Source organism: Rutidosis leptorrhynchoides, chromosome 6 (assembly GCF_046630445.1).
Source record: "Rutidosis leptorrhynchoides isolate AG116_Rl617_1_P2 chromosome 6, CSIRO_AGI_Rlap_v1, whole genome shotgun sequence".
NCBI lineage: Eukaryota > Viridiplantae > Streptophyta > Magnoliopsida > Asterales > Asteraceae > Rutidosis > Rutidosis leptorrhynchoides.
Window position 1 is genome coordinate 98,888,581 of NC_092338.1, and position 26,523 is coordinate 98,915,103.

Genomic DNA, 26,523 nt, shown 5'->3' on the forward strand with positions numbered 1-26,523 from the left:
AGAAAGAGGTTTAGAATTGAAACAATAGGATTTATGTGCCCAATTGCCCTGATACGTTAAAGATTTCTAATATATGAGCATTCTTATTTTATAAAGTAGTCTAGAAATATTGCAGTAATTTCTTATTTGTGTTATTTTAAGAAGTGTAAGTTATCTGCAGGTAATGGTGGTGCCTTTACACGACAACCTTAAACTTCTGAGTAATAATCTGTCATCACCAGAAACATGTGAATCAAAACGCATTCGCCAAAAAAAAGGAAAAAATAAATTCCTAACCAAGCAACAATAAGATGATAATTAAGAAAAAGAAAGCAATACACATTTTTGTTAATCAGAGGTAGCGAAGATGACGGTAACCTAACATACATCCATCAATCGCATATACTATCCATCAATTTCACAAAGTACATGTGGTTCGACGGACTCTGGCCGGCAAACCTGTACGACTCTGGCCGGCAAACCTGTATTCAAATGTTAAAAGATCCGCTGTTGATTTGCTGATTAAGTTTCTGGGGTTTTTTCTTTTTGTTTTGGATCTCTACGCAGGGAGAGAGACGTAGGGGAGTGAAGGTAGTTTGGTCGGGTCGGGTTGGGTTTTCGTTTTTAATCCGGTTTCTACAGCGGAGAGTATAGGTTTCAACAATGGGTGGAGTCCTTCTCAGCCAATAAAAAACAATAAACAATTACTGTAATTATAAAGAGAGTAAATACATTCGTACTGCACATTTTCATCATTTAGTTATAGTGAGAAGATTACCTTTGTAAAATGACGAATTTGTCCTCACATGCATTGCACATGTGAGGGGTTAACCCTTATACTTTGACTGTAGTTAGATTGGGGTACCAACCATGATAGTTAAGTAAAACTGAGGTACTATCTACGTAAAAAAAAGAAGTTTAGATGTTATAATGCAAATGTGAACAAACCACCTGTACCACCGGCCTAATTTTTTCTTATTTTGGCCATGGGTGCATCTGTATGTTGTCTACTATTCATCCATTTGGTGTTTTGTTTGCAAGTGTGAGACAATTGACTTGCCTAGGTTAAAGATTATCCAAAAAAAAGCCAGGTGCGCACATATCCAATCCTCCATTAATTTAACCGTCACACATTTCCAATTTCAGTTTCATGAAAATCTAGGGTTTATATACATCTGCAGCATATCGTCATTTCCTCAGGTACACTTCTTACATTGCTCGAGATCTTTCAAAATACATCTTACCACCGTACAACCTAATATACTCTCTGATTTTATGAATTCAGCATATACTTAAGGTTCCTAAATCTTCTGTTTTAACTACATTATTACGCATAGCAACCTAGCAAATCGAAGTTTGAATACTATTAGAGTCCTTGTGATTTCACGATTTTCGAGTAATTCACATACAAAATTGTTCGTTTTATTTGTAGGGATTTGATTTTATAGATACATATCATTGAACATGTATGCTACTATGTGTGTGTATATACATTCATATTAATATTAATATTGTATTAATTAATACTTACTAATAGTATTTGATCTGCAAAAAGGGGCAGGAAAGTAGGCTAATGACAGAATATGTTGCTGTCCGGCCGTTTATTAAGTTGCCGGCGCACGGTTCAATCACTGACATAAGCTTTATGCCCCAGGGATTATGTGCTCAAAATCGCAGGTCAAAATTTTCACATCATAACTTTTAGTATTCATGCTGTTAATTACTCTGTATAACTTGACATATTATCATTGAGTTTAACATAACGCTTGTATTTGTTGGTCGCTACTTCGAAATTGCTAGATTAGGAAATTAAGAAACAGTTCCTCATTTTTATCTATTGAATACTTTTCAACAGTAGGAAGTGTTATGCTGGCTGGGGTAGAGTATCACATAATGTCTACAAGTCTGGTGGCTTGTGCTTCACAAATTCAAACTCAAATCATTCACAGAGGGCAAACAGTATGAAGTGTTATTGTTTGAGAACATTAATAAGTACAGCTGGCGAGTCTGCTGGATGGATCCCTTTGACTGATCACATGCTGCTCGTGGCAAGTGTCTTTCTTACACATATGGCCGGAGTTGTTCCTGCTGATGGGCCGTTTCCAGTTTCTGGATCTGGAAGGAAAAAATCGAATGATGACGTGGCTCCCGATAGGACTTCCACTTCTGGAAGGTAAGCAAGGTACCGAATTCTTTTATCTCATGTGTGCCCATAGTTGGTTTTGCAAAAGATTGATTTTATTCTGTTTGTGTGATTGGTATATTTCTCATGCGTGTTCTATTTGTTTTCTGCCCTTTTTAAAAAGTGTAGTGATGTGAAGAATGAGGACAGTGAGGTTACCTTAGAGTTTTCATGGGATACAGTAAAGCGCAAACTTACTGATTCAATAGCTGCTCTTGATAACGGGACCAAACTTGAAAACGAAATTATGGAATCGGGAGAAACTGCTAACCAACCTTTGAGTTTATCTGCCATTGCAGAGGGTCCCAGGTTTCGATTGATGTGGGTCTCCTTTCAGTGGCTTAAACATGAGGTAAGCACGCCTTCTAAGTATGTGTTTGGTATCTACTTCTGTTTTTGCTCCCCCTTTTCAGAGTATTATATACCAAGCCCCTATTTGTCACATTACATTTTTTATTCTTTTCATCCGTTCACTCGATTAATGAGTAGCCAGTTATTACAAATAATGTGAGAAGTGTCATCAACTGTCTAATTAAGACTCGAATTTTAATCTTGATCATCTGTGTCATTTCTCAAATATGATTTGTAGGTTAATTTGGTTATTAAAACTGGCTAAAGTGGCAATTTGACCAAAGACTGGAGGCTTTGTAATTGAATGGTCTTCAGGCCATGTACATAAAATAATAAAGTACATAATTTCAATTGCTTCATTATTTTGATGGCAGAAGATAATGACTCTAACGTACTTGTCTATTGAAATGCTTAATATTCTTGACACCAGTATATTGATACACTGCAAAAGCGCAACTTGTATAGGAATCTTTAGCCATTATCAAATTCTTGACTACTTTTTACAGAATTAACATGTATATAATCCATATTACTCTCCTCGTAATCATTATAAAGCTCAATAAACCTGAATACAGGTGGACAATATCTCTAGAAGCACTTCTACCGCAGACTTGAAAAATCTGCAGAACGTTTTTTCTGAAATCTTACAGAGATCATCATTGTTTATATGCACTGACTGGCTGAAAGAGGAGCTTATGCTAAAAAAAAAGAAATCCATCAAGGTACTTCTAAAGCGTAATGGCGTGATGTAGGTTTTGCATTTGTGGTCTGTTTAAGAAGACAATATAAGAAAGAAATAGTTATGAATTGTAAAACCTTTTTCGTATTATGACCGCTTCTTTTTTATTCCATCAGGAATTCCCACCTCCCTTATTTGAAAAGTTAAAAGGAGATGACTCAATTTTACAGAACATAAAAAAGTCAGGCAAGGAGGATCTCTACACTGAGCTAGTTTACATTCTTAGATTTGGTTCTCTAAGGTATATCTATTTTCTTTAATTCTTTTTAATTTTTTTTATTTATATTAAGGTAAATAATTTTTATGGTCACCTTAATTTTTTTATTTATTTTAATAATGTTTATATGTATTGACAGCCAGAGATCTTGTTATGATAATGACTTCTTTACATCTCGGGGGGTTTCTGTGTTGGAAGATTTGGTCATTACGCTGGCTGACGGTATTGCCAGTATTTATTTGGAGCTAATTTCTGTAGATAGTGACATGTCAAATGAAATGAACAGCCTTGGTTTGAATTTGTGTGCCTTGTCAACCCGATCACTTCAGAGACTACGTAATGAGGTACGATTGCAAAATAAAAACAACCTTCCCCCTTCACCAAAAAGGCTAGATCATTTTGATGATGATGATGTACTTTCCTATTTTTTGTGTTGCAAATATGGGTGGGTCGGGAAACCGCGGTGGTTTGAAGCAGGTTCAAGTTGATTGGTGTTGGGTTGACCCGAAAAAATTTTGCCTATCCTTTCTAATAAACAGCTAATGCTTTAATTATGGTTACAACAGCAGTGTTATTACAATAATTATCTAAATATCTTATATCTGAATAAAGCAATTTAGGATGTTGTATGCATTAGCACTAAGTGTGACTCTTATCCTTTTCACCCGTTTGGCACTTGTGACCCTTATTTGCTGCTTCGTGTCACTCTTATCCTTTTCACTAGTTTGGCACTTATGACTTCTTTATTTGTAGCTAATATTTTAATTTTAATGGACATGTTTGAGATAAAAAAAATTGACCCAAATCAGCCGATATACAAGTACATGGGTCAAAATTTCCACCTCTATTCATGTAATTTTAAACTCAAAAACAATGGTACAATGTTTAATGTCTTTTACAAATCATATTACTTTGAGGCATCTATGGTTTGGATTAGGGAAATAATATATTTATTATTAATTATGAGGCATCTATGATTTTTTCATTAATTGGTTGTACTGTAAACACAATCAACTGTTATTGTTGGTGAATTTATCATTGCCCTTTGGATAACGCAGGCCTTTTATCTATCATATTGAACTAACATCATTTTTTTCCCGAATGGCTGAATGAACTAACGTCATCTATTTACAGGTGTCATTGAATCAGTGGTTTGTTCAGAACATGGAGACAGTTGCATCTATGTATGAGGATAGATTCGACCTTCGTATACTCCAGAGTCGGCCCGTTCCAGAATCGAACAATGGCAAGACTGAAAAGTTTGGTTGGTTGAAGAATATTAGCCCAGTGAAGTCTAGATCCTTGCACTCTCCATTATGTGCTGCTGTAATCACCCAAGTCTGTGTGCCTGTCAAGCGGACCAAAGAGTTAAGGAGCCTCGTGGGTTGGTATGCTCTAATATTTTATACACAACTATTATATTATTCTTGCTACTAGTTTCCAGTATGTTGCATTATACGGCGTATTGATATAAGATGATATGTTTGACAGTGTTGTTAACGGCGGCCGACTACTCGCCCGGCTAGTCGCTTTGGTGACTAGTCCGTCCCTTTTCTCCCAAAAATGTCTAATAAACTAGTCAACGCGAAAAAGTGGGGTCAAATTTAGTCAAGGTCGGTCCGAGTCGAGTCTGAGTCGGGTCAAGGTCAAGGTTGGTCAAACTTACGTTTTTTTTTTAATCTTTTTCATCCTCAAATTTTGTGCGCTTGAAATATTTATGTGTAATATATATTTGTTAAATGAATATCTTTACTAAAAACCATCACTAGATAGCCCAGTGGTTGGCGCCCGGAGTTCCTTGTGAGATGTCTCAGGTTCGAATCATGTCAAGAATGGATATTTAGTGGTGGCCAGGGATGGGTTGGAAACAGTCAGGGACTAGACTGCGTACACCAGAGTATAAGGTCAGATTACTCGCCCTCCCGGATAGCTCGAACAGGGAAAACCTCCTACCTAATATATTACTCAAAGTCAACGTTAGTCAACGTCCGACTCGACCCGTTTCAACTCGCAGTAGCATTATTTTGTTTCAAACTTGTAAGTTGCAGCTCGACCAGTAAGGCATATGGCATTATTAATGTTTTTTATTATCTGCTGCAGGAGGTACTACTTCAGTCTATATCTTGAAATGGCTGATATCACAATGCCCATCGTAAGAACTGTTATTACCAAAATAAGTGATGCAGTCTCTTTCTTTTTGGTTTGCTTGATTGGACGGTCATTAGGGCTCATATATACTGGGATAAGACAGTCACTAAAGTGGAAGTAAGATATATATGGTCCTTCTGCATCCCATATATAATTCTTTTTGACAATTTTAATGATTTAGTTGAAGTAATATGTATGCAAGCGAAATAGAATACTTCATTTTTTCCACATTCTTGATACTGAGGTGGAAGCAAGATAAATCCGGTCCTTCCTTATCCCATGTATGGTTCTTTTTGACAATTTCAATGATTCAGATGAAGCATAATGTGTGCAAACGAAAATAACGAAATAGATTACTTCATTTTCTCCCCTGATGGTTCTTGATTATTTATGACAAGTTTGTTCAATCTATTTTAATCTTGTTAAGAAAATGATGTGTGCTATTTTGATGAAAACTGAGAACATTTCAAATGAAGGACACATACCACATTTAACTTGACATAAAGTAAAATAAAGTTGGCATCTTTTGACGAGAATTCATATGCACGAAAAAGATGATCCACCTATTCCGATTCGATGACATCCGTATTTCATATGCACGAAATCCTAAAGTTGGTAAACCTGACCACACCCATCATCTGCAAAATCCAAGAACCGCAACAAAGAAATCCGAAATAATCACCTCTAAGCCGTCCGTCTCATATACGAACAATCTCCAATTGTCAGTGATCGAAAATCAAAATCAATCGCCGAGGGACCACAAAGTTCTAGTTCGGTGGTTAAAATTCAGCAGCAACCATCTCGGAGGAAAGAGAAAATCTCTTGCCGCAGTGCACGGCGGTGAAAGAAGAATTATTATAAGAAAAATGAGGGTATGTTTACTTACCACTTAATGGTCTGTTTATGTACAGTTCTTAATTCATTAAGTTAAATTGTTGTTTTTTATCACCTCAATCTGCCACATAATCTGAAAATTGGTATGTTTCCAAGAGAGTTAAAGAGACATAGAATCAGACATCCCTTCAAAATTCAAGGAAAAAATTAAATAGCCAAGGGCTGTTTACTTTTCTACATAAACAACCCTATTCTTTAAAAAGTTTATATTTATTTACTGTATAATTAAATTAAAATTGTTACTCCGCATATACATACAGTTAAATTAAAAGTTACTCCGTATTATAGCTGCAGGTAAGGTATATCGTTTAAAATTGGTGTTTATTTACAGTTGTTCTAGGGTTTTGGGGGAGGTGGGTTTTATTCACCAAAAAGATTGCTCATTTTCCACGTTGATATCCTCAAAACACTCATCCGCACTACTTTCTCTAAAACGTATCTGATTCGGACCTCATTTATGCATCCTCTTACAATATCCTCACAATTTGATTATGCGGCTCCAGATTTGAAATCAAATTCAGTTTAGATTTATAAAATTTCAACGTTATGGTGATACGATCAGCAGGTAACGTTTCCATAACATTTCAATTTTATTCCACACAATTAAATTTTTAAATTATTCATTTCGAAGAAATTGCGATATATATATTTTCAGGTAGATGTTATCAGATGTTAAGGAAGTATCAAACATCGAGATGGTTATTCAACTCAGTTGTTACATATTCATGTCAAAAGCTCAATAGCAATGGTGATATAGTATATAAACATCAATATACTCATAGGTAAATCTATTTTGTTCATGTGGAAGTTTGTAATTAATTGCTTATGTTTATAATTTTATGTGATATGATGGTTTATTAAAATGTAGTTGCTTTACATTCCTAAGTTACCAATGACAGTTTATTTCAGGTACTCAACTGTAACAGAATCATGTAAAACGCCAAGTTCCGAGGTCGATTTGTTGTCGAGCTTTATTCGATCTAGGCTTAATGAGCTTGAAGGTATGATGTATCACTTGTGCTTTAGATTGATCACGGATGTGCAAATTTATGGTTTTTGTTTTAAGTATCATCATTCATCATTATTTTATTTGTTACAGATTCTAATAAATTGTTACTATGGGAGTAGAGATAAGACTAGATGTATGTGTGTATGTTCACTGTATGTTTATACCTAATATTCACGATGTATCGTATTTGAGATAATTATATAGGCCCCACTCATTGGTGGTTGAATAGAAGTGTTGTCACCAAGGAGTTTAATGGAAGAGATGGCTTATTCTTAGTTATTGCTGGTGCATTTGTTGATGACTGTATCTTTATGCTTGAAAAAGCAAAATCACTTCAGCAAAGGTCGTAAGTTATGTACATATTATCAACTTATTTATTTCTGTCTTGTTGGATTTTTAATGAAGTTAAGTCTGTATATATTTACCGATTCAGATATCCTTCGCTCCATGTTATTGGATACCACTCCTGCAGAGGAGTTTGTAACGAAGTCGTGCATCCTCATTTAGCGAAGTTAATCATGAGTGAATACATCGCGTTTCCTATCTTGGTGTCAAACGAGGCTCTTTCTGAGGTAATGATGTTTATTCAATGTTGGCAAGTTTATTTGTTTACCTTAGTGCTATACTGGATCTTAATCCCCGATGTAACTTGTTTTGTTAATCATTTATTTTATATTATATATTATATTGAAGATAGACAGTAAAAACTAATTGATCCTTGGTGCTTTTTTATTTGGTAAAAACACTTTATAGGTAATAAGTCAAAATAGGCTTATACATCTCTTGTCTATTCTAAATCTGAACTCCATTTGCATATAATTGATATTAGATTAGTAAATTCAATAATAAATAATAAATTTACATGGTTACAAAACTACCAATAACATAATAATGATTTAGTTCCGTGATACTTCTGGTGGCTTTTGTTTGGTCTCCTCTCATTAGCTGATTTTCAAAGTTTACTTATTTAATATGGGCTAAAAGTAACATATAACTTTTACCGATTGATTTTAGTATCATTTACATTTATGTATGTTTTACGCAGATGTCTGATAGAGTGGGCTACTTCATATTTAAAGGCATGGACGGTCCTATTCTTATGCATGACAAGGATGTAGAAGTTGAAATCCTCGAGACAGGTAAGCCCCACCCACATCTGGCCGTGTCTTAATATTTTGTTTCAGTTTTATATTTTGGGTAATATCATGTGATGTGGTGTACTCATACATGTATACCAACACATATGCATTTGAACATGTACGTATAGCATGCAGTCACACTTATATGCCACTTTATCTGGATTTATAGTACAGCGCCTAGTTGGTAAACCAACTCTCCAATGATATTAAAATTACCAGTCCTTAATATTCATCATAATCCTGATCCTAATTTAAATTATAAGACCTAGTCCCTAACTTGTTCCCGAAAACTTACATAAATAAATAAGATCCTAATAATACCTTCCTAATCACAAGATATCCTAAAATAAAATCTTAATAATAAACCTAACTCTTTTACAGTCACAACTAGAAAGTTATGTTAAGAATGAAATGCTAGGGAGAAAGATGTTTTAAGTGGAAAGAATTAACATCAGTAAATTAAATCAGGTTAATTAAGGCTTGTCATTTTACTTATTCGTTTATTTTATGCGACGTGACACGTGCAGCAATTAAGGATTTAACCGTGCAGCCCAAAGAAAAATCAGGTTTGTTGCATAGTCTGAGAGGCACTTGGGTAAAGCCACTTGATACTTTTAAGGAACCACTTCTCTGCTCTTCGTTGCAGAATCTACTTCTGTATCTCCCAGGTACATTAGTTTTCACTCATTTGGTCCAAAAAATAAGCCATTGAAGGAACCGAGTTTATAGCCAGTTTGAAGGATTGTTGTCTTACCTTGTGGTATTCCCAATTTCAGGGTGCATCGAGGTTGATGAATTTAATGAACGGTTGTTTTTATCTGACATAAATCACCATCGAATAATTGTATTTGATGGCAATGGAAAGATCTTAGATTGCGTATGTAAGAAATTCCATTAACAATTAATATGTCAAAATTGATAGGGGCTGCTAAAAGCTTTAGTATTTTGTTCGTACATTTTTTAGATCGGATCATCTCCTGGTTTTGAAGATGGAGATTTTGAATCTTCCAAGATAATGCGCCCGGCTGCTTTGTTTTATGATGATGCTGAGGATTGCCTGTACTTTGCTGACTCAGAGGTATGTTATATGATATCCAATTGTATTACATGGAGATGGATAACGGGTTGGACGGGTAATGGGTCAAAATGGGTTCATGTCATTTATGTTTTGGACGAAATGGGTTGGCTTGACCCGCCTACACTTTGTTGTTCATTGTTTCTTTTTTATAGGTAATTAATCTATAAATCTATAAAATCAACGAAGTTTTATTATAAAAGTAACAATCTTTTTGTACAATAGCATCTTGTTAACTTTTTACACTAAAACTTTCATTTGCATAACCTGACTTCCAGATTGTCTGCCCAATAGTGCATGCTTCATCTGGTATAAAGTCCAAATTCTTCAATAACGTGCTTATAAGTTTGCTTGGAATAAATTTTGTTAATAATGAATAATTACAACTATATATATATATATATATATATATATATATATATATATATATATATATATATATATATATATATATATATGAGCAATAGTCTTATTATATTATCATACTTCTTACGTTTCTGCTTATTATTATGAAGAATCATGCTATACGGAGAGCTGATATGGAGAGTAGGACTGTTGAGACAATATATCCTAAACCCAACGGCCTTAAAACGAAAAGTAGTAGTCCATTTAGTTGGATCATCGATAAACTTTGGACTACAAAAGCTCCTTCAAATTCAGATGAAGTCGATTCAAATTTACTTCACTACCCCTGGCATCTTCTTAAATCATTGGATAATGACCTCTTTGTCCTCAGTCGCAGGTAAATCACATTTTACCCTCTTTAATTTCACCATCTGATTTTCATTTAAGTTATAAGTTCCTTAAGTTAAAGTAATGTTATATTATGTTTTCATGCAGTTTTGAAACTTTATGGATCATGGATCTGTCATCTGGTCTAATTAAAGAAGTTGTCAAAGGTTTGTATTTCATTTGCATGTCATTACATAATTTTTCTTGAACGATTATCAGTTTTTTTAGGGTCTAATTGTCTAAACTGTGAAGGTTCTGCAAAGATTTTAGAGATCTGTGGACCGTTGATTCGGGAGAAATCATCCCTGTTGAAGGAGATACCATCTAGCAGCCTGCCACATCATATTGCGACTAATTTTTCATTTGAGGGAATTTCACATGCTGGTTTGGTCTCTTCGTTGGCGACTTTTCAGGACAATATAGTAATTTGTGACTCAGGTAAATTATGTAGCGGATGAATGGGATATACCAAGAGGTGGCAATTTTGACCCATCCAGAGGGTGAGATTGGTATAATACAAACGTTATAAAATAAAAATCACCTAAAAAATAGAACAAGTTGAAAGTCTCTTAATATAGTTTTTGTAATTGTAATCATTTTTTGTCCAACACATTAGTTACATTATAAATATTATACAGCCCATTACCTTATCCGGTTCATTTTGCAACCTCTTTAATCTGCTTTAACTACATCCTTTTTTTTCTGTTAAAAAATTACACCTTAATAATTTTCTAAAATAGAAGAGTGATTAGATGGTCAGGTGGTACTAAAATACAACAAAAAGTCTCGATCAATGACCAACTTTGAGTTCTCAAGATTTGGAATGCTTGGATTACCGTACTGGCTGGTGTCCCCTATGGAATCAGCTTATGCTGCGTGAGTATCGTACTTATCTTGCATTTTACGTTACCTCTTTCGTCTGTTTGAAGTCCTTATGTATTCTTGATGATGATGATGTCTCAGAGGTTTCGGTGTCTCGGGAGTTCATGTTGACCATATTCAACATTTCAGCTTATTACCAGGTAATCTGACTCTACAAGATCCTAACTATCTGAATGAGGAATGTGATAGTGTTAGATTTTTTAATTTACTTGTTTTTATAGTAATCTATATAACCATGTGTTTGATGGATATAAATATTTGCAAGTTTTTTAAATTAAAGAAACGGAAAACTAACATTGGTTATAGTTGGTGAAATTTTGACAAATGGCTGACTGATGGCTAGGATTTGACTTTCTACCATAATCCCGACTGAGTTTTTATTATGTTATACAAGGTTGGAGAACTAGCGACTCGGGGAATACTCAGCTGTTGACCAAGTTTGACTTTGACCGATTTGACCGAATTTTAACCGATTTCATGAGTAATCCCGAGTTTTGACCTATGTTGACTGAGTTTGACTGAGTAATTGAACCTAAACCGAGAACTCGTTGAGTAGTCTTTCTAAAACCCTGATGTCATAGCACCATTTTAGTCAATATGCAACAGTTAGTATAACATTTTGGATGATATATGTTACTTGTAAGAAGAATTCGGTAACCGTGATATGACATTATGAAACAGGTAGGATAGATATACAGATAAAAGTAGAACTCCCTGAAGATACCGAGCTTGTGGAACCGCTTGATGAAGGCTGTATATGGCGGCAAACAAGAGGCACTGCTACTGAAACGTTAGGAGCAGAGAACAAAGCAGAATCAACCGAGAAGGTTCCAAAATTAAACATCTTTCTAAGCTCATTACGTTTGTTTTTAATCGGTACATGTACTGTTGTACGGGTGTGGTTTCTTGTCTTTTTAAAAAATAAATAATATTTACCGAGCACATGGTTTAGGTTTCAGAAGTTGTGCTAACTTAATTCATCTTAATGTATCTAGGTTGGTGTTGCACAACAGTGGTATGATGAGCTTGATGAACTTGCATCTTTAACGCAACAAGAACTTAATGCTGAAGAAGAGAAGATTTCTGATACGAAAGTGCAAGATGGAAAAGTATTTATCGATTGTGCTGTTAATACTAGCCCAGGAACAAGTGAGGTATGCACGTATGCTCTTATGATATAAGAAAGAAAATAAAAACATTATATAGTTCAGTATTATGTTCCACAAAAAGGAATGGGTAAAGGTACAAATATCATCCCCCGAGTCCTGGACTCTACATAACCTGTAGGTTTAGTCAATTGACTTTTTTTGTAGTCGGTCCAAAAAAAGTAAATTCTGATTCAGGGACCAAAAATTAATGACTCTTTTGGACCAAAAAAAATACTCATTTACCAAATCTTGATGTATTGTCCAGAGATGAAACTTTAGTTTATGACCAACGAATAAATCCTAAAAACATATGGGGTCCTATAATTATATTTATTGGTGTCGTATACATATATAATGGTACTTTGTATTTATTTATTTTTACAGAATTAGTAGTGTCATGGACACCAATTGATAAGAAATACTTTTTGTACCATGAAGATTGCAGCAGCCATTTTCTTTTAAATGTGGCAAAATGGGCGGTACAGGTTAACATACGACCCACTTGATCCGCTGCTTTTATAAATATAAATATTTAGATTATAAGCAGAACTAAAATATAACCCAAATTGATCCATTCATTGGTCGAAATTGCTTCCTTTACTTTGATAAACATCCCATTTTAAAGTTCCCTTTTTGATATGGGTTCAACAATATCTTAGTATTTTTAGCTGTTTTAAATATCTTATAAATAAATATAGCAACTTCGGTAAGTCCAAAGTCTTGTTTTTCCCTGGTCCCAGGTTATTATCAATGCTGCATTGTATTTGAGATTTAAGAGACCTCGAAATCAAGGAGATGATTCTCCGAAGCAACAGGCGGACAGATTGGCACACGCTTTAAACCCGAATGGGAAAGATAATGTCCAAAAAGATGCTTGTGCACAGATCCTATTAACATCTGGAAAAAATCCCGAAGAATTCGTATTTTTGAGGCCTTTGCACGTGAGGTTAAAGATTAATTCTCTTGACCACCCGAAAGCAGAGAACTCCAAAGACATTATTTTGACAGAATCTTCGATTGAAGTTAATGTTTCTCTCAAGTAAATACTTTTGTTCGAGTTGTATGACTATTATGGTGTCCCTTTGAGAGCCGAAGTAGAGAGATACAAATCGCACGTTTTATTAATGTTTCGCAGAGTTTGCAGAGATTTTTGGTTTTGAAGTTGCCAACATGTAACTTTGGATTTGAGGGATGTGACTTGCATAGTGATTACATGGAATTAATAATTTTGATCGGATTTATATTTATAATTCCTTTTGTTTTGCTCAATTCTAGGGACATTTTAGATGTGTGATAATTTGTATACCACATTTTTTAGTCGTGCGAGAAGCACGTTTGGTTTGGTGGTGTAAATTCGCCTCACAGTTTAGATAGTTCTATAACTTATTAAACATTGTTATAAAAGTATTTAATAAGTCAAATGGTTTATTTGTGATCAATAAAATGTGTTTATGTTTGTATCAAGGTGAAAGTGAATGTCACTATTAGGTATTTATGGTTGGGCGTGTAGTTTTGAATCTTTTGATGGAGTATAAAATATTTACTTTCAAGTCACCCGGTTTTTGTGGTTTCTTTCTGTGACTATATTCATCGGTTTTTGTAGCTTACTATCTGCATGGAAAAGTGCTATTCATGAATACTTTTGGACTAATTATTTGAAGAAATTTAACTCCGTATACACGTGCAAATTGTGAAGCAAAAAAAAAGAACAATGTGATGTGGCTATGTGTTGGTTATTTTTTACATGTAGCTTTTCACATGTGTAAGAAACAATTCATCACACCAATCCCCAACACACAATGTGTTGGGGCGAGAGTTAGGTCATGAGTTTGATCCTCGCTCGGCCCATCCTATTGATCAATCTCCGACTATTGTCAGCATTCGTGCAATCATTTACAAAGGCATGAGCTAGTGAGCATTTTCTATGTGAGGAAAAGAGATTTTATTTATTCTCATAACGATAAAATACTACAAGAAACTCATATTTTATCTTTTTTATGTTCGGGTTAACTTGCATTGTCCAATTTTGTGTGATAATTTTGTTTTCATCATATGAATATGGTAACCTATTGGGGTGGAAGTAGGCAACATTTTATTAAACGAGTAAACGGATAAGATTTTTCTTGTTCAAGCTATCCTTAGAGAGAATTATTATTCTTACTATGATTACGTGGTGTAATCGGATTACGCCGTGACCGTTTCCGAAACTCTTTTCTATCTCTTTTAGCAGGGCTACTTTTTCGCTTAATGAAAAAAGCTCTAGAGGTCTTCCCGTTCCAATCAAGTTCGTATCGCTACAATAGAAGAGGAAATTTCACTGATTCATAAACTCGTACGTGTACTGCACTTCTCGATTCTATTGCAGCTTCGCCATAGGCTACGAGGGGCTGCCCGGGAAGTGGAGAGTGGGCGAATGGTCAAGCCTACCCACCTACCGGTCCATCTTGTTCATATTGAGTCGGACAAAAGAGACTCTCTTTTTTGTTAATAGAAGCAATTCATTTTATAAAAGATTTGGATAAATTCACATAAAACTGTGTCTATTAGCCTTAACTTTTTTCACCAAAATAACTTTTTTACACCTCAAATAAGATCATTTTCTGAATCAAAAATATATCACTTCATAAGAACATGGACACATAAAATTAAAATATTACTATTATTATCATCACCAAATATCCAAAAAAAAATTGTTACAATTACTATTTTTTCTACAGGAACACTATTTGACAGATGATCAACCTGCATTTATTAATTATGTGCTACAAAACAAAAGGCCCTTCATTTGGTCTCATAGGCTCTCAATTTTAGTGCAGGAAGAAAATAGTTTTAACTTATACGGTGTCCATTTATATCCAGACACAATAATTCCAACAGGTAACATAAAGTCAAAGACTGGACAAATAATTCAGAAATTTTTGATAAAACAAACCAAGTTTTAATTAGCTGGGATTCATGTAGCCATATTTTTGCATCACATTTTTGGTTGCTAGGGTTACAGCCTCACTCGGGCCTATCGTTCCCTCGGCCCTGATGGCAGCAAACTCCTTAGCGATCTCTTCTTGCACCACGGGCCTAGCATTTCCAAGAGGATCAACCAACGGTTGCAGCATCTTGGCCTCAGGTGGTTGGCCTTTGCTCGTTCCGGTTGACCCGTTTGCTAGTTGAATATATTGTGGGACGTCGCCTTCCCTTAATGTCGCCTCTAGATTTTGTATCATTGGCACTGCAAAATCGGATTTTTTAAAGTTAAATTACATGATTCCCGCAATCGGAGTTTCACTAAAATATTGTGTCCAACAGGTAGATTGGGTCACACAGTCAGGTTAAAAATAGCCCAAAGTGTATATTGTATGCGTAAAACCTCCTAAGCATCGTCCTAAAAATTAGATTATTAACGAAATATTGTGACTTCTGCAGTAACTTAGGCCTAGTCATGACTCATGACCCAGTCCAATTTATATGACCTTCATAATCCAAACATCTTTTTCACATCCATAATTGAGATGGATTTTGTTTCATAACTTACAGACAATTTTATATTTGGTATATGCATTATCAAATGAGTTAATATAACAATCAAAATTTCCAATTGTTGAAGAGTCCACATCAAGTTGAAAAAAAGACTTACATATGACCTACAAACTCATATTGTGTCTCTTTTGTTAAAAAGACATGCTAACTTAAAACAACAACCAAAGAGCCAATGGCTTGGCGGTATCGAGGTCACTCTTACAACCTTGAGGTTGAGAGTTCGAGTTTTGCTTAGGACAATTCGTGGTGTATATATTCGAGTTAGATTTAGGTGGGTGTGTGAGTTTGCCTTTCAAAAAAAAAAAAAAAAAAAAAAAAAAAAACTTAAAACAACAACCATTTCCTAAAAATGTAACATTTTAATTCTTATTGTTATCTCAACAAATACAATTTTGCATATCTCCTAATTTTTCAACTCTAATACTTTTTAAAGAAAGTCAACTCAGACACCCTAGCACGATTTTTTTTTCCACGAATATATACAAATTGTCTAGTACTTAAACCCATAAAACATCATGGGACCCAGAGTCATTTCGATAACGCTAAACCAATGACCCTTTGGTAACTCTGATATACTTTTTGAAATTTTTCGTAGTTGGCATTTTACATAGATGCACATGGTTTAATGATTCAAGAGATGAAGATATTTATATTTAATATTAATGATTAATAACTTACTCATAAGAGGGGCCAATGGGCTGCTGAGGACTTCATTAGGCAGGTTGAGAATATATTCAGGGATGGTGGAGCCTACCAGATACTGTGCAACTTCATTGCTAAAATTATTGCAATTATGATTCATTATACTGTAAGTTTCTTGAGTATAGCGTGGACTTATCTCCTTTAAATGCGACTCAAACACATCCTTTGGAACGTTGGTGACACCAAGATCAACTATGTTAAGTGGCGTTCCATATGGTGCCGTTCCAACTGGTGTTTGTATTATGCCGCCACCAAAGTAATATTCGTTACCATACACCACTACTCCCGTGTGCCTGTATTTTTATGATGGACAACGTAATTTCAATTATTCGGATGCCAATTTTAACATTGTAAGGCAAGAAAAAAGATATGTATATTTACACTCGAACCGTCCAAGGATAGGCTAGTGGTTGGGGTTCTGATATCTTCACAAGAGGTACAAGGTTCAAATCTCACTATAAACATATTTTGGGGTGGCCAAGTAAATGGTCGGAAATGGTCACAGAATAATATAGTTAGGTCGCGGAGTAAAAAAACTCGCCCCCTCTGGGTAGCCTGAATAGGAAAAACTTATCTGTTTACCCGTTTACACTAGAATATCACTTAAAGTGATTTTGTAAACTAGATTATTTTCAGGGTTCATACGTACAAAAAGGGAATGATATATACCATATGCCTTCAATCGCCTTCCCTAAAAACGTATTTGAGACCTGTTTAGCTAGTCCTTGGCTTAAGTCATACACATACAAGCTCACCTTTTGGCCCTCCTGTAAATTATAACAACGCATTAACCAGATAATCACATTTAGTTTCATAGTACTAGAACTTGTTTATCTACTACTTGAAAACGAATTAATCAAGTAATCTTTTCATAAAACAATACCAAACGTCCCATAAAGATTAAAGCATAAGAACACACTTTCAAAGATGAGTTAGAACCTCATATACCTCGGCCATTTCTCAAAAGTCGAAGTTGAGGGGTGTTAAATGACTTGTATATGATGTACTTCTTCACTAAGTCGAACAACAATTAACTCTGTTCAAACAAAACCATCGTAACATGAAAAACAGAACAGAATAAGTACGTAAAATTAAAACAATCTCATTTGTTCACGTTTAGCACATCATTTGTTTTATTCAAATAACAGCTTCTAGCGATAAAAATGTAACCTTCTTCACATGGTATTTATTGAATCAATACAGACATACATTTCCTAATTACCTTCCAAATAATTTACATCTAGAATAAATTATGCATATGCAATCGATTGGTATAGCCCATAAACATTTGGCGTATTGGTTTAAAATATAAGGGTAAAATAAAGATTTTCAACCTTTTTACAACATATAAACAACGATTTTCACATACAGCAATGGCATACATAATTGCCATACACATACAATACGATTACAATTACAATTATGTACAAAAAGATCTCAACAATCAATCATGCCAAGAATTATAAATAAATTGTGAGAGTTCTGATATAATTAACAAACAATGTTTACAAATAACCAAGATTGAATACGAAAACAATATCAAGATCTTACTTGAAATGATTTATTAATATGAATGAGAAATTTGTGAATGAGATTATTTATATGGAGAAATGAAGAAAAAGAAATTATAAAGGAGTTGATCGCTTTGCGTGTCCATGATATTCTACAACCATGGAACGCATGGGTTAAATGTGGCCTCTTATTTGTTTTAGTAGTTTGGATTATAGTTAGTTACATAAATAGTCCCCAAATAGTTTTAACTTGCAATTAAAGATTATTATTAATTATTAATTATTATAAATTTATAATTATAATTATAATTATATTAGTATTATTCCTTTTTCAGCTCGTGTTTTTGTTGTTGGGATCTTTCTAACGCTGTTGAGCTCTTTAAACTTCGGTTCCTTTCTTTTCTTTTTCTTTTTCTGGCTTGCGTGGTATAGCTTTCGTCCAGTTATTTGTTCTCTTGGATCTTCACCTCTAGGTGTCTCTGATTCCTTTTGGTTTTGACAGAATCTCACCGGAGTGGCAGCTAGACGCCGATTGGTCAACGTTCTCTCGTTTGCTGGTTAGATCGTGGCTTGGTGGTTTCAGTATCTTCGCCGGAATTTTGATTCTTTGCCGGAGTTCAGTCTCTGGTCTCGCATTTCTCGTTAGCGATGTGACGAGTTCCGTGTTCGTACTTTAGTTTTTCTGAGGTGGGGAATATATGTTGGGGTGTTTGGTTCCTGCCTCCAGGCTTGTAATTGCGTGGTAGTTTGGAGCTGTTCAGGGTTTTTAAGCATGTTTTTTTATATCAGTGGGGTGTTATTGATCCTCTTCTTAGCGGTTTCACTGTCCTGACTCCTAGTGACATTCTCTTGCCTTGGAGTTTGGTGGTGGAAGTCTCTTTGTTGGTGGTCGATTCCTTCTTTAATAGCAGTATCGATATTACCAAAGACAACAATTCCATGTAACCTCACCCGTGAACCACGAACTAATCTTTTGCTTCCCAAGTGCTGGCGAACATTATCGCTTGCATTGCACCCAATTCTTCATTAACATAAGAAGCAACAACTAGAAGATTTTCTTTCTTGCTAATTAGCCGGCGGTCCACCGGTCAGTGCCCGAGCCCGACAATTTGTTTCGTGTTTTGTATTTTCATTTTTTGTTGCGGAGACGGTCGACATTCTCCCGATAGTCGATACTTGTTGTTTATTCCCTTATTTCCTTGTGGACGCGTTTGACATTCTATGTATTATAGAGAAATGTGTTTTCACCATGTTGATGAGACCGTTCGCTAAGGTTAAATTGTTGTGTTGTGGTTAGCCTTGATTTGGATATTTTTTGTATCGTTTTGTATTTGTTAATCTCCGTATCCGTTATATATATTATTACATATTCTCGAAAATAGTATTAGTATTATTATTTATAGATACAAGTCTAATTAAAGAATTATTGGAAAATTGGTAAAAGAATGCAATTATTCATTTATTAAAAACCTATGTATATAACTATATAAATACTTATAATCAATGCTGGAGATTTCGGATATCGGAAAGATCTCGTTTGGACATTTTTTGGGAGATCTCGGTATCTCGGAAAAATCTCGGGAAGATCTCGAACGTTGACTTTTTAGCCTTTTTAATATAAATATAGATATATAGATTAATATATGTATATTATATACATTTTTACGAGATTTTATAAGAAAATTCGTGAAAATCAGAGAAATTACTAGATTCTGCGAAAAAATCCGAGAAATGAGCGAGAAAATTCGAAAAATGAACGAGAAAATCCGCGAAATCATGACTTTGACCAAGTTTGACTCCGTTGACCGAGAAATATCGGGAGATGGATATCTTCTCTCGACCACCTTTCAGAAATGAGATCTCGAGAATAAATAAGGAGATTTACAACACTGCTTATAACTAAAAAAATACATGCTTATTTATGTCACGCTACATTTTTTCAAATGAGTTTTTAAGAAAATTATATATACATTGAACAACAAAAACATTTTGTGGCCAATAAAATCTTATTTAAATACGAATGACTCAAAAAATTTATATAGAGTAATTTATATTTTTAAGAATTATTGTTTATGATAACTATTAAGGTTGCTATTAAAAAATTATTACATGCATATTATAGTTGTACAGTTTAAATAAGCACTCACTTAAGAAAAACTAACTTTAACCAGTAAAATGTATCTCAATTCTTTACACAAATATTATTAGAGCTGTAATTAGAATATGAAATTTTTGATTCTATTTGTATCTTTTCTTATTATTGAATTAGATATTAGATATTAGACATAGAGAAAAATGTAATTTATTTTGAATTTCATGGAACGTTAATCCGTTGTAAGTGGTAGTTGTGACCTCTCTAGAGGCTTTCTAGATGGCCGGTTGTTAATATAATTTTGTGGTTTAACAAGATATATATTAGTACTTTTTTCTTTTCTTTTTTAAAGAAAACAATAAAAGTACAACTAAAATTTTCCGTTATCTTTTGCACGTATAAAAACTCGAAGGACCTAATTTTCATACAAATAAAGATAAAGATTTCCCTCTCATTTCCCACCTTTCTCTCCCCCTCTCTCTCTCTCTCTCTCTCTCTCTCTCTAATACAATCATCATAAACCCTAAATTCCCAAACTCAAATTAGAATAAAATTACATCATTAAATTAGGCCATATATGGGGAAATACATGAGAAAATCAAACTTAAGCGGTGACGTTGTAGCACTTATGGACGTCTCACAATCCTCACTCGGCGTTCGAACACGAGCCAAAACCCTAGCCTTACAGAAATTACAAGCTTCAAAAACCACCATTACTGCCGCCACACCGCCACCGGAGCAACAATACGAGCTGTCGTACCTCCAGCTTCGCAGCCGTAAGCTGGAAAAGCCGCCGCTGCAACAATTAACATGCTGTAAGCAACGAAACCCTAACCCTAGCTTAAGTACATCCCAAATTGAACCAGTAGATGAAGAAAAAACAGAGGCTTTTTGTGATTTTGGTATCGAAGAAGCTTCTTTTGGAGAAAATAATATTAACTTTGACTGCGGAGAGAGGTATACATTCCCTTTCTACCATTTTTTATAACTAATTTTTCATTTTTTTTTAATATACAAATGCTCTGTCTGTTGCTTCTACTTCTTTTTCATTTTTAAATATTTTTTCCATAATATGAAAAGGGTTGTTTTACATGTACTTTTATTTTAATCTGTCCTTTTTACCAGTTCTGCATCTATGCAATTTTTACTTCGTTTGTGTGTTTTATATTGATCAAGTAAAGTAATTTGGTTAAGTTTTACCTCATATATATTGATTTGTTTTCTGATTATATAATAGTGCACTATATTGTATTTTGTGGGTGTCAATTTTTTATTTAGTATTGGTTGATAATGCTTTTTTGGGGAGAGACTTTGTTGTTCTCACATGCAAAAGAGTTTTCATTTCTTTTTCATTGCATCATCATGTAGGGTACCCTCTTTAATATGAGCTATTAGTTTTTGAAATTGTTTGTTTGCTGCACATCTAAATGGCGAAACGTATAGAATACTGTGTTTATATAGGATAATACAGTTGTTATTTTTGCTATGATATGCTTAATGTGCTTGTTGAGTAACTTCCATATTGTGTTAAATGATACGCTGTATTTTTTTGGCTAAGTTTTGCGTTTGGATCGTAACAAGTAATTGTCTTCCTTTAAACGATTTAGTGGTTTAGTTTTGTTATAAGGTGTAGTTGAATTGTGATCTACATGCTGACTTCAAACAAATGATAACAATTCTGTACAATTATTGCTGACAATGACACAAGTTTTATTCCGTATTATACTACTAGTTATAGTGTTAAAGCCTTAAAGGTATAGTGATTTGAATTAGAAATCGATGAACGACATTGACCAAAATACTTTGCTACTTGTTCTGACTGGACTATTTAATTGTTTATCCTGCTTACCAAAACTTATGAGACATGGGTGGTGAGATTTTGCTGTTGAAACCAACATTGTTGCTATTGTTCACATGGTCTCATTTATTATCCATAGCATCTTTTTCATATCAAGGCAACAACTTTAAATACATGTATTGTAAAAAAGTTGAAATTTTGTAGCATCCTAGTTTGAATTTGCTAGGTGAACTTTGCCAAAATATTTTTTATAAAAGCCAATTCTGTTTACATCACGTGTTGACCATTGGCACTTCACAGTTTAGATTCAATTAATAGTTTAAAAGTTGCATGCATGGAAGAAAATAGGCCCCATATTGGCTGTTTTTTTTGCTATCTGCCGGTAAACAGTACACAAACAATTGAGCAGGAAAAAGATTGAAAGCTTTCACTTCCTCTATCATTTTTTATAAAGTTGATCTTTTTTGGGTCTGATATTGTTTGTTTTTATCCTGCTAACTGTATATACCTATTAAATGCATCTTTTTAGTGGGTCCCTGGCTTAGACAAAAAAAAATTGGTCTATAGCAAATCAGTTTACAAACTTTTTTGTACCTAAAGAATCTCTATTAAAAAGATACATTTTTAAGATTGTTTTTAATCATTTGTATGATATGATGCTTCCTCCTTTGCCAAGTTTTGGTATGTTAATCACATTAATGATGTAGGAGCACCAGGGAAAGCACACCTTGTAGCTTAGTAAAGGACTCAAATATCAGCAGCACCCCTGGTTCTAGTACGAGGCCTGCAAACCGGCATGCTTATAACCAGACTATTCCAAATTCGATCCAGAGAATTATGCCTTCGGCACAGGAGATCGAGGAGTTTTTTGCTCGCCATGCGCTGGACCAGCAACGACGTTTTACTGAGAAGTACGTTAACCCTAACTTTCATTGATATAATCACGATTAACTAAATAGTATGTTTCTTTTGGATACTCATTTGTGGTAATTGCTGCAGGTACAACTTTGATATCATCAGCGAAAAGCCACTGCAAGGGCGTTACGAATGGATGATAGTGCAACCCTAGATGGCATTGGATGAATAACATTGCAGGATAATATCAACATCATAATTTGAAGATAAGAAGCTAGGTTTGATGATCTATAGTGGAATGTAAAGTGTTGTGTAATCTAATGTTCTTATCAAGATAATAGAGCTAATGAAATCACACTTAACATATTTAGGGTAGAATAGGTAGGGTAAAAATGCATTTACCTTTTCTTTAGATTTGCAAGTCATAAGTAATTACTAGGGTTAGGGTTCATGTTAATGTAGGACTAATCTATGAAAAGTTTGCATGGTTCATCCTTTTATTATTGTCACTGATCATGTCAACTATAAGTCATGTTTTCTACTTAAAGTTCCTGAATATCAAGTTAGTAGCTTAGATGGTTGTGAATTGGTAATGCTGATTATTGGTAACCTTTTTTTAGTGACTATTCGATTGTGTATCTTTTTAGGTCATTGTTAACCGATAGCGGTGTAAATGACTCGGGTGAAGCTCAAGTTTGACTAGTCTCGAGCCGATCTCGCCCTTTTTTGAGTTTAATATTTAAAGCCTTTTTTGAGTTTAATGTTTATAGTTCGATCTGGGGTCATGGTACTTATTACTCCCTACTCATTAACAACTAATATAATGGTTATTTAGTAATTTAGTAATGTAACACATAATTAAAAACACAACAGGTGCACTTTATTACTCCATAATTATCAAGGAAATTAGTGACCAATTCATAATAGATTGATTGGTAGTGCTCGTGTCCTGGGTGCACGAGATTGTTTTGGAATCTCACTGGGTGTTCTCCATGGGGTTTTTTTCATAACGCAATATTGTCACAACCCAACAACTTTGTGGCCCAACCCACTAAGATTATAACCCAAATCATGGAAGGCCCAAGAAGCATATGGAAGATATCTAGAATTCTCTTCTTGATTCTTCCATGGAATGGTATGGAAACTCCATAGATATTTCTAGGTCATGAAGTTTCTAGTACTTAGATCATAGTCATCCATTTTGATGTAAGAGTAGTATAAATAGGGGTGGCCTCATTTGGCACACCACACCTCAAATCTCAAACATTCTCTCTTGTAAAGCATTTTCAAGCAATATAAGTATTTTCTTCAATTCCACTTGTTCTATAATATTTTCTCTTTTGGTTACTTGAAACATTTAAGGTCCGAGTAAGGCTGACTTAATAGAGACTAAGTGCCGCACGTGAGCTTATCGAGATAAGTTCGTGACATTTGGTATCAAGAGCAAGGTCGATTCAAGGAGATGGCAACCGAGACCGAGAAGAATGTGAGCGCAACAAGTGGTGTGATGGGTGATGAGACTCGTGGTCGGGTAGAGACTCGCCAAGGAGCCAAGAAGAACCGAGGTACGTCCAAAGACTTTGTCGCAAACTTGGACAAGAGGATCATGGATGTAGAGACAACCATGGACGACGTGAAAGCAAAGGTCGAAGACGTCCACCAACGTTTGGATGGTTTGGACGGGGACTTTGACGAATTGAAAGATGATTGCAAGAGTGCAATCAACGTGCTAGACGTTGACATGCGACGTGAGATCCATGACTTAAGGGGTATGCTCATGGGTGAGATTACGAAGTTGCGAGGTGAAATGGAGAGGGAGGTCTCCACTATTCACCAACGCCTCGTGGATTTACAAACCAACATGAACTCTTGTTTGAGATTCATGGCTAGTGGGGGTGGCAACACTGGATGCAATGCTCTGAAGGTGGACGTTCCCAAGCCGTCACCGTTCGTGGGGAAGCGGGAAGCCCGAGTGGTTGATGATTTTATATGGGAGATGGAACAATACATGGAGGGAGTCAACATAGTGGATGATGCAATGAAGATCAAGACGGCAACCCGTTACCTGAAGGATACCGCAGCGTTATGGTGGCGTCGTCGATATGGAGATATCGAGAAAGGTACTGTTACTATTGATACTTGGGATGATTTCCTTACTGAACTTAAGAATCAATTCTACCCCAAGAATGCTCAAAAGGATGCGATGAGTCGTCTACGCAAATTACATCATTCCGGGACGATTCGGGAGTATATTAAAGAATTCATGAACCTTAGCCTGGAGGTCCCAGATATTCCCGATGATATTTTTCTCTTCCATTTTCTCGATGGTTTGCAACTTTGGGCTAAAACGGAGTTGGAAATACGAGGAGTCCAAGACCTTGCCACCGCAATTGCTCAAGCGGAGGCACTAGTCGACCATGCTAATAGGAAAGATCCGTTCAAGTCAAAAGATAAGAAGGTGAGCCATGAGAAAGGTGGGGGAGATAAGCCCGCCCAATCAAGGAATGATAATACACGTAAGCCACCAACCGGGAATAACAAGAGCATAAAAACTTCTTACAAGAATGATGGATGTTTCATATGTGATGGACCGCATAGAGCCCGAGATTGTCCGAAGAAAGCTAGCCTTCATGCTATGGAAGCTCAAAAGGCGGGTTGTCAGGATGAGGATGTGTGCATGGGATCGATGCAAATACTCAACGCTATCAAGGCCAAGGTGGAGGTACCCAAAGTAATGGCTAAAGGACTCCAATTCGTGGAAGTTTATGTTCGAGGAAACCGGGTACGAGCTTTGGTAGATACGGGAGCTACTCATAACTTTGTCTCCACCGAGGAAGCTAAGAGATTGGGGATTAAAGAGATAAAGGAGGGCGGAATGATGAAGACGGTGAACGCGAATGCTAAACCGATTAGTGGAGTGGCTAAAGATGTGCAAGTGAAGATTGGAGAATGGGAAGGAATGATTGATCTATCGGTCGTGCCTATTGATGTTAAAGCTAAGGGGTATAAAATACTTATTAATTTTAGAAGAAATACTATTAAATACGATACATTTTTACACAAGATATTTATTTATTTATAGAATGGATATACTTAAACCTTGCTACAACACTTATAGGCAGTGTACCTAATCGTACAGTAGTGTAGTTTTTAGTAAGTCCGGTTCGTTCCACAGGGAATCTTTTTAAACAAAGCTTAACGCTATATTAGTTTACTTTTATAAAAATACAAATATATATATAAGTAATATTATTATTATAAAGGGGGGTTTTTACCGTTTAATGACCGGTTTGTCGATTTTAAAATTTTAGTAGCAGTTAAAACCAAATGTAAAATAATAAATAAATACAAGACTTAATTTAAAACGTAAGTAAATAACGATAATGAAATTGCGAATAATAAAAGTGCGATAAAATAAACTTGCGATAATTAAAAAGTACGATAATTAAAAGTGCAATTAAATACAATAACAATAAATAAAAATGCGATAATTAGAAGTGCAATTAAATATAAAATAAAGGAAATTAAATATGAAA

The 26,523-nt window shown here is 34.9% G+C and overlaps 4 protein-coding genes across 5 annotated transcripts; 3 read left to right on the forward strand and 1 right to left on the reverse strand.

Annotated features, from left to right (window-relative positions):
* Positions 1–1,047: 1,047 nt before the first annotated feature.
* On the forward strand, positions 1,048–5,979 carry LOC139852909 (uncharacterized). Its single transcript, XM_071842251.1, has 9 exons — positions 1,048–1,179; positions 1,535–1,656; positions 1,835–2,152; positions 2,291–2,513; positions 3,088–3,234; positions 3,368–3,492; positions 3,608–3,812; positions 4,603–4,856; positions 5,569–5,979. The coding sequence occupies exons 2-9, from the start codon at positions 1,553–1,555 to the stop codon at positions 5,735–5,737; spliced, it is 1,545 nt and encodes a 514-aa protein (XP_071698352.1). The 5' UTR covers positions 1,048–1,179; positions 1,535–1,552; the 3' UTR covers positions 5,738–5,979.
* Positions 5,980–6,866: 887 nt separating this feature from the next.
* LOC139853153 (uncharacterized) lies at positions 6,867–13,914 on the forward strand. 2 transcript variants are annotated; one of them, XM_071842528.1, is made up of 17 exons: positions 6,867–7,075; positions 7,166–7,292; positions 7,420–7,511; positions 7,724–7,862; positions 7,953–8,091; positions 8,565–8,658; positions 9,186–9,326; positions 9,435–9,535; positions 9,623–9,736; positions 10,249–10,475; positions 10,574–10,632; positions 10,718–10,903; positions 11,218–11,341; positions 11,429–11,487; positions 12,029–12,174; positions 12,343–12,501; positions 13,236–13,914. In XM_071842528.1, exons 1-17 carry the CDS (start codon positions 7,057–7,059, stop codon positions 13,536–13,538), a joined length of 2,229 nt encoding a protein of 742 aa, XP_071698629.1. In that variant the 5' UTR covers positions 6,867–7,056; the 3' UTR covers positions 13,539–13,914. The 2 variants fall into 2 exon arrangements, with proteins under 2 accessions (XP_071698629.1, XP_071698630.1); XM_071842529.1 differs by lacking the exon at positions 6,867–7,075 and having other exon boundaries at positions 7,173–7,292; positions 7,410–7,511.
* Positions 13,915–15,227: 1,313 nt separating this feature from the next.
* On the reverse strand, positions 15,228–18,418 carry LOC139855389 (uncharacterized). Its single transcript, XM_071844604.1, has 5 exons — positions 18,283–18,418; positions 17,680–17,767; positions 17,401–17,498; positions 16,708–17,024; positions 15,228–15,721 (listed from the first exon to the last, which is right to left on the reverse strand). Exons 2-5 carry the CDS (start codon positions 17,686–17,688, stop codon positions 15,438–15,440), a joined length of 708 nt encoding a protein of 235 aa, XP_071700705.1. The 5' UTR covers positions 17,689–17,767; positions 18,283–18,418; the 3' UTR covers positions 15,228–15,437.
* A 2,420-nt stretch (positions 18,419–20,838) lies between these two features.
* On the forward strand, positions 20,839–23,541 carry LOC139854581 (cyclin-dependent kinase inhibitor 3-like). The gene is made up of 3 exons (XM_071843880.1): positions 20,839–21,291; positions 22,840–23,043; positions 23,132–23,541. The coding sequence occupies exons 1-3, from the start codon at positions 20,912–20,914 to the stop codon at positions 23,199–23,201; spliced, it is 654 nt and encodes a 217-aa protein (XP_071699981.1). The 5' UTR covers positions 20,839–20,911; the 3' UTR covers positions 23,202–23,541.
* Positions 23,542–26,523: the final 2,982 nt, after the last annotated feature.